The 8,772-nt window shown below is 37.1% G+C and overlaps 1 protein-coding gene across 2 annotated transcripts in view; it reads left to right on the top strand.

The window, feature by feature from the left end:
- Positions 1–8,772, top strand: part of LOC110027568 (protein phosphatase methylesterase 1) — a 72,559-nt gene that overhangs the window by 16,424 nt on the left and 47,363 nt on the right. For both annotated transcript variants that reach the window (XM_020729058.1, XM_020729059.1), the window contains exons 8-9: positions 1,836–1,930; positions 2,087–2,137. In XM_020729058.1, the coding sequence (XP_020584717.1) occupies positions 1,836–1,930; positions 2,087–2,137 (146 nt within the window). The remainder of the gene's footprint in view (positions 1–1,835; positions 1,931–2,086; positions 2,138–8,772) is intronic.

Here is an 8,772-nt window from a genome sequence, read left to right on the forward strand (position 1 = left end):
GAGCGTGGTGAAGGATGATCGCATGCAAAGGGGTTGAGAGGAACCGGTGGCTTGAAACCCTTGCGAAAGCTAAGGTGGCTAGGGTGGATACCATGTTCGTGCCAAGCGTGGATGTTGTTAAGGAAGGAGAAGGCTTGTCTGGTCCGAAACTATTGATGAGAGGGAGGTGACTCAAGAAAGCGTCGAAGCTAGCTTCAACTGCCTCTGCATCGTGCGATTTGTGAAGGACGAAGAGCTGCAACAGTGTGACGAGATTAATCAAAGCAGTGTGCCTAATTGATTAGGGTTTTATGCCTAATAAATTTTATAATATATAAATTAAGATTGTTCAGGTGGGTCGGGCTAGTAGGGGTACAACCCCAGTGATGGGGGAGCGCCCCTGTTTTCTGATGTGGGAATCACAAGAATAGTGCAACTACCTACCTGCTTTGCTTGGACCAATTCGATTCAAGTTTTCTCCCTTCTAATGAGTTGACTGATTCACTTGGGCCACTCCTAGTTATCCTTTTATTATATATTTATTGTTGTATGAGTTTAGGGTTAATTTTTGGCGTGAGTTTGTTTAGGGGCAGTTGCTAGCGTTTGTTTTCTCCCTTCGAGGTCTGTATTCGAGGGTTTGGGTGTTGCTGCGACTGTATCTCTTCCGAGATGGTGATTATCTTCCCTATCCCCTTCCACATTCTCCCAACTTCGCTCTTGGCCGCCTTACATTCTCCCGACCATCAGTTTCCCTTATTCCAGCTTGCTGCTATTGCCGCAACTCCTCTGCTTTGATGCCGCCGTCCTCCTCCGTTGCTGCCGCCGTCCTCCTCCCTTCCTTCTGCAACTCAGGACCTCCCTTTCCAATTGTTTCACTGCCGTCTAGCCCTCTTCTTTCCTGCCAACACCCTGTAGCCCTCCCATATCACTCCCTGCTATTTGCTTGCTATCCGACACCAGGGAAACAACTGTCTTGTTGTTTTCTGCTTGCTAACCGCCTTTTCGACCCTTACGCCACTATCAAAACCCTCGCCGACCACCACCACAACCACCCCTAATTTACCTCCTATTTGAGTGTTGTGTCGTGCTTATTGCTACTTTATTTCTAAGTGTCGTGTTGTTGTATTTTTTCTTTCAAGTTTTTTGTTATAATCACCTAACCGCAGTTCTTTCTCTTTCCTGCACCCGCTCTCTCCCGCAGGCTTTGCCCGATTCATTTGGTTGGAGGTTTTTATTATTTCACGATTTCTTATTATTTTACATTATAGCTATAGGGAGTTTACTATAGCTACAATAATTTCGCTGTAGCTACAGTAAACCGTATATATTTTTTTTAATGTTTGCAATTTGTTAGAGACAGATTTTAATTTTTTAATTATGCACAAATAGCTTATTTTTTTCTCTTAATATTTATATTTCTTTTCTTTTTACCGTGGGGCTTACGCCAAACGCCTTGGGTCTTGCGCCTCGCCCCATAACAGCTAAAACGCCCCGCCCAACGCCCACGCATTTCAAAACATTGGTTATGATAGTCACATCATCACATATATGTAATAAATTAACCGAAGTATAAACTATAAAATAAAATATAGCTATAAATGCATGCAAGTAAAATAAACTTGCTCAGATCACCATCAGGTTATCCATAAGAGAAATGCATGATCCATGTAAAAATACCCTTGGGAGTCACAAACAAATTGACTTGTTGGCCCACTAAATGAAATCTTCTTAAAGTCCATTAGGATCCATATCATGAATTGATCGCTCACTACATTTGTGCTACTTGATGTTTAACTTAAAGGAACATGTACGGGATCATCAATAATGAGAATCTGACGCGCGGAAAATTTTTACAGATAGAATGGAGTGTCAGAGGCGGGTCATTAAGAAATGTAGAATCAGCTCGTATATCAGTTCCATCAACATTAAAGTTTGATGAACTAAAGAAATGGTAATGATTGAAATTGTAAATTATGTCGTTTTATTTTTTAATAATCTCGTTAGTTATTTATTTATGGGTTCATCTATGTGGTTGTCTTACTTTCCGAGAATCTTTAAATTAACATTCTATTAGTGGATGGTCTCTAATTTTGGTGACCTGTTACAGTTACACATATCGAACTCCCCTTGAAGAAACTGAAAGTTACTGGAAAGGATGGTAAGTTCAAAGTCTTCTTCAAAATAAATTGTTATTATTCCAGATTCTTTACTCTGATACGGTGGTTCTTTCTTTTGGCAACTTGGCTGTTATTTTTTTTTTCCTTCGTAGAAACGTCTTTTACAATATCTTACCACTTGTGGCAGGGTCTGATTTGTTTATTCACCCGTATCAATGCTTTAGAGCCATTTCCATCTTATTCTAGAATATTGGAGCCCATCGTCTATAAACATGCATTATTCTTAAAAATCATAAGTGTTCTCGTGTCATCTAACAACGGACTGAACTATTTAGCAAATTTTATATAAATCCACTTTTATAGACACCATGCTAGCAACTACTTAGCTTGTTCAAGCTGACGTTTGGAAGTTTTTTTTTTTTTTTTAAGTAAAACATGAAAAAAACTATTGCGTAAGAATCTTTGGGTGGTGTGTCTAAGAGAAGCGTGTACAAAATTAATGGGTTTGGATATAATTTGTAAATTTATGATACTAGGATATGGAAGGCTTCTGAGTTGAATGTCCTTATTACTGATTTGATATAATTTGTGGATTTTACTTCGATGTATTTATATTTATTTTGTTTCTTTTCCAGAGTTACGAAAATTCTGTTAAGTGGTCAGGATCTTGATAAAAACTTGGTTTATTCAGTGACCCATATACAGCAGCACATGGCTTTAGCACGATGAACAGAGAACAAAGTTTTTGTTGATTTGAACTCTTCTAAACTTTATCTGGTTCAGTTTATGTTTTCTAGTAATTGAAGCATTGAACCTAAGTGCAAAACCATGTGAGCTTAGGTCTGTTTTAGTAATTAAGTTAACTCTAGACATTGAAAGAAATTGTTATATAAATTTATGGGGTTTTCCCCAGAAACTAAGTTATAATGCACAGTTAGTACTTCTTACAAAGTTTTTCAATTCAATTTGATTTCATGCTTCTCATTTGGTTGTTGTTTCTTAATTAGTTTTGAGTCTTGAGTTTCATGTAATTATTTTGGGCTATACTTTTCCAATACTTGTACTTAAATACTTCAGTTATTTTGTAAGTATCTTTCAAAATAAAAGTAAGAACTTATTAATTATTTAAATCTAAAGATGTTTCTCCTTTTTGTTACGTGTCAAGTATAAATACGTACAAATTTGCAAACTTGTTCCCTCATCAATCTACATATTTATGAAAGCTCCATTCAATGAATGCCCTTTTTATTAGATGTGTTAAAACCCAATCCGACCCAACTTGAAAGATTTGAGTATGGATTGACCCAATCATTATTTTGGTCGGATTTGAGTCAAGCATATAAACTTAACCATTATTTGGATTGGGTTTGAGTTGATCCAAATAGTTTGAAAGCAATTCAAAATTGACCAAATTACTATTTGATTTTTGGGTTATGTAGTTTCAAGTTGGGTTAAGTAGGTTAGATGGGTCATATTCAAATTATTTGGGCTATATTCATCCAAACAAAATGATATGAAACATAATAAGTGAGTTAGAAGAGTTGGGTCTAGGTTTAATGGGTCTGGGTCAAATATTTTCACCCATATAGTATAAGGGTCGGGTTTGGGTCAAATATATTTTGGTCGTTTCAACATTTGTTTAGACTTGAATCCGATTCGTCAAACCCGAATTGACACTCTTTTTATACTCCCATAATACTATTTGTTGGGATAAATCTATCCATGGGTAATATTAGAACATTACTAAAATGTATAGAATAACCTCACGAAAAGTTTTGGGGTTTCATTAGATTTTTATTATAAAGTATAAACTGTTGTGACTTGAGTCAATAAGAATGTATTTGGTTTACCTTCTGACTCGTTATTTATAGGCATTGGGTAAGTTTCAACACTATAGGAAAAGTTGCATTTAAATAGTACTAGTAAAATTACATATCAATGCTTACCGAATATTTGCTGTAAAATGAATAAATATAGTTAACTTGTAGCTATTTAATTACAAGAATACCCGTTGATGAGATCTCGTTAAAGCTAGATATCCTTGAGAATTATCAGACTACATGAATATCTCTTGATGAGATTTAGGTAAATCTAGAGATCCTTGGGAATTATCCTTTTTGGTGAAGTTTCCTATGTCTTCACTTAAAGCTACGAGGAGCTTTGGATGCTTGGGTATCTTTGATAGCTGAGTTTATTGGCAAGATTAAGTAATTTTAAGTTTGATTGAAGTTTATCTCAGTTTAAACAAGGAAATAGTTATGGAGAATTGATTAGATATATCACGTAGCTTTGATGACTTGAAGTAAAGGGTTTTTTAGCAGGATTTATCCTTCTCTTGGTGACTTCAACATTATAGTGAGTTGATTAATTTATATGGTGTCTTTCTTGTATTTTTTTTATAGTAATAGCCAAATTCGGCCCAAGTGATATTGTGCGTTGATTCATTTATTTTGTTTGTCTTTCTTGAAGTCTCTTATGACTTCACTTAAAGCTACGAGGAGCTTTGGATGCTTGGGTAACTTTGATAGCTGAATCATTAGCAAGATTAAGTAATTTTGAAGTTGGTTGAAGTTTATCTCGGTTTAAATGAGGAATATAGTTATGGAGAATTGAATGGATATATCAAGCAGTCTTGATGACTTGAACTAAAAGATTTTTAGCAAAATTTATCCCATCTCTTGGTGACTTCAACATTATAGTGAGTTGATTCATTTATTTAGTGTCTTAACTGAATTTTTTTTTACAGTAGTAGCCAAATTCGGCCCAAGTGACATTAGACGTTGATAAATTATATATTTAAGAAAAAAAATGCCTAGCAAAAAAACACAAATTGGTGTGGTTTAACATGGGAGTGTCCCGTGATCCTGCGGGACTCCACAGAATTTCACAATTTTGCAATCTTGCTTATATAGGATTGAGCATGAGATGAGGTTTCCCACGCTCCTTTTTGCTATACTAGGTTTTCCTCTCTAATATCCCACCCGCAATAGCAGCCCAACCCTTTTGAGTCCATATTTAGTTTTAGTGGTTGTGAGAGGAAATATTTGTATTTTGCTATTTTATTAATTTTGGCAGATTTGTTTTGTGTTTTGGAGACTTTGTTATCTATTTTGGCTCTTCGGAGTACCACACCTTCTTTCTTTTGCAAGTGGTATGTCTTTATCTTGCTCAATAACATGTGGTGGATCTCTTTTGCCATCCACACTTTGTAGTTTCTCCTTGTATTTTTCATCCTACAACCCTCCTAATCCATCTTAAATCTTTACACACTAAATTAGTTGTCGTAGTTCAGTATCATTTGTTATCAAAACCCGTCAAACCTTAAATCATTATGATTTTATTTTTCGCACATCTCAACCTAATATTCGCATAGCCTAAACCTCCACCAAAAAGCCGCCTTGACACATGCCACTAAAACCCTAAGCACTCGACTAACATTTGACCCAAAAAAGGGGAATTTACATAGGCAGCACCGAATTCTTATGCATTTACATATCTCACACCCAAACTCTTATATTTGCAGCCAAAACACCCAATTCTTGCCTTTCACATCAAAAATATCACTAATACACTATTTAATGCCGAAATTCTCCTTTTCATACGTAGGTAAAGGTGCTTTGCCCGTAAACATGAAAGTTTAGGTGTGAGACACGTAAATGCATAAGACTTGAGTGCTACGTATGTAAATTTCCGACTTTTACATCACTTAACTATCCCTAACCTAAACCTAACCTTAAACTTCTTTTTCTTTTTCTGTCAAAACTTCCATTGGAAGAATGAGATGCCATGCCATCATGGAGAAACCGTTAATGACCTGTTAAGATGATCGCTATGGAGGATATGCAGTGATAAATCCTCTAATTGCAATAAAGGTTTGTCGCTTTTGAGATGAGGCAATCTGGTGAGGTCATCCATAGCCACAATGATTATTCGTAAGATCTAGAAAATGAAGTGAATCCCTTCCATCGAGAAGCGTCAAGTGACAGAGCCGATGTCACATCGATTTATCATGGAATATCAGCGAAGTTAGAATTTTAGAGTGAAAATTGACTTATTGGATTTTGCTGACATTTGGATTCAGGTGAATTCATAGAATGACTCTAGATATGTGAACTAATTTTTGAGTATAAAGACTTTCTCCAAAACTAGAGAGTTAAATTAACAACCATCAAGCTTAGGAAAAATGATTTCTTATGGTGGGAGAACTTAAAACGTCCTCGGCAGCAGGATGAGAAGAGTAGGATTATCATAAGATCTAAGATGAAAATAGAGATACAATGCAAATAGCTTCTCCCATATTACTGACATGATATGTTCATAAAACTCTATAACCTGAGCTAAAGAGGCTCTTCTATGAAGTTGTACTGAACTGAATTTGATTAGCTCATGTTGAAATGTAAGTTGATGGAACCATATGAGCATACGGTGCAGAGGTATCTTGGAAGGCCTATGAAGCATGGACACGAATATGGGGACACAAACACGACATAATACAATCCAAAGACACGACATAATTGTAAAAAAGAGGACACGATATGAAGGGGAAGGGGTTGCATTGTTGCAGGTTTGTCATTCTCCTCCGCACGAACTTTAGCTGCGGCTTCTCCCTGCATCTGAGGCTCGATTCAATTGCTTCGCTTCGTCGTTGCAGGTTCACTATTCTCCTCCGCACGAACTTCAGTCGCATCTTCTCCTTGTAACTGAGGCTCGATTCGATCGCTTCAATTTTACGTCCCGCACAACTTTTCTTCTTCGACACTCAGCTAGGACACGATCGAAGCTCACCGTCCTCCTCAACTCAACTCGGCAGTAGCACGATTCTCTGCTCCAGATTTTGGCTTCAGCTCCCCATTTCTTTCTCTGTTTTTTCACTGTTGCTTCAATGACCACTGTTCCTCCCTCGAATCGGTACCTAGGCAAAGAATCTTTTGTTGAGGCACTTGGTATGGGTATAGAATTTGAGAAGGCTGTCAATCATGTGGTGTTTCCTCGGGTCTATCATGATTCTTGAAGGGAAAACCGACTGTCCGTTTGTTAAGAGGACTTGTAGGAAGAGTGGTAAGTTTGCTCTTTTTTTTAGACCTCGAAGCCTCTACTCTGATTAGAAAATGCGATTTCACACTCATTGGAGGTTATTCGTAAAGTTTTTGAGGTTTTCAAGCTGGTAGGACAATGGAAGGTGAGTCTCTTTGATGGGAGACATATGATGATACAATTGATTACAGAGAAGATTATGCTAGGATTTTCTCTAAGAAATGCCTCACCATTAAAGGAAAAAACTATGAGTTGCTCAAGTGGTCTCATGAATTTGATCCAAACCAAGAACCACCTGCAAAACCAATATGGTTTAAATTACCTGGGATTAAGTTGCATCTTTTCAAGCATCAGGTCCTTTATTCCATTGGGTCATACTTGAGAGACAAATGAAATTAGACATACCCACTTTTAATCTCACCAGACCTTCTGTAGCCAAATTCCTGTGGAAAGTGATATCACTTTATCTAACATTGAAGAAATTTAGCTTAGCACTCCACATAACGGGTACTGACAACAGATTGTCATGGAACAAAGACCATATTATTGCACCCATTGTAAGATGTTCACCCATTGTAAGATGGCACCCATTGTAAGATGTTTGGACACACACTTGAAAAATATTTCAGGCTCCACCCTAATTTGAAACAACAACCTCAAGTGTCTCACCTAACTACTAAAGAAACACCTATTCTATCGGCTGATATGGTGGAAACTGCAACTAGAGAGGGCATTGCCACTAATTTTACCTTAGAGGAGCACACCACCTCACTACCTCAGCCCCCTCATGTCATGTTGTTGAAAATGAGGATACTCTCCTTTTGGTGCCAGATGATGCTCCATATGTTATGGAAACAATTGTTGCTGATATTCAGGGCCCTCAAATCTTGGCGGAGTGCCTATTTCAAGTTGTGCAATAGGTAGAAATAGCCACCATTGATGATCAACTCTGTGATAAGTTGGGACAATTTTTTGAAAATGATTGACAAGTTTACAAAGCCAGGAAGAAGAAAAAAGAACTAAATGAACTCAAGAATTTACAGGATGATGCTTTGCTCGTTTCGGGTGGAAGCCCTCATCACAATTTGCTGCTAGACTCCCTCTCTAGATCCAAGGAGAGAGGAAAGCCCACTCATCATGATTTAGCTCTCTGGTGGACCATTTTTACCTTTTTAGGAAAGTGTCCAATTTTTTTGGGGGTATACTTGTACTTTTGGTTACCTTTTGAGTCTTGTATGTCTTGTGAGTGGGTTTCAAGCAACCACTCGCTGTAACTTTTGTATTTTATTCCCATAAGCGATATATATATATATATAGGAACGACACCATGCTGACACTTATATATATATATATATATATATTGAAAAAGCCCAAAGGCTAATATATTAAAGATAAAAATACAGATATGTTTGTATAGGTGGGCCGAAACACCCAACCCATACGGTACAACACTCATAAAAAAAAAGTAAAAGATGAGTACATATAGAAATAAAAGAAAAAAATAAAAAAACCACCCAATCGCTGAAAAAGTGTGGTCATCAAAAACTAGACTTGCCTCTGGCTCTAGTTCTCGGTAGGGATCCAGCTAGCAGATTGGTAAGGTGCTGACCATTACCCGTAGTAACCAAAGTATCATCCATAA

The sequence above is a fragment of the Phalaenopsis equestris genome, unplaced genomic scaffold (genome assembly GCF_001263595.1).
Source record: "Phalaenopsis equestris unplaced genomic scaffold, ASM126359v1 Scaffold000428, whole genome shotgun sequence".
Lineage (NCBI taxonomy): Eukaryota > Viridiplantae > Streptophyta > Magnoliopsida > Asparagales > Orchidaceae > Phalaenopsis > Phalaenopsis equestris.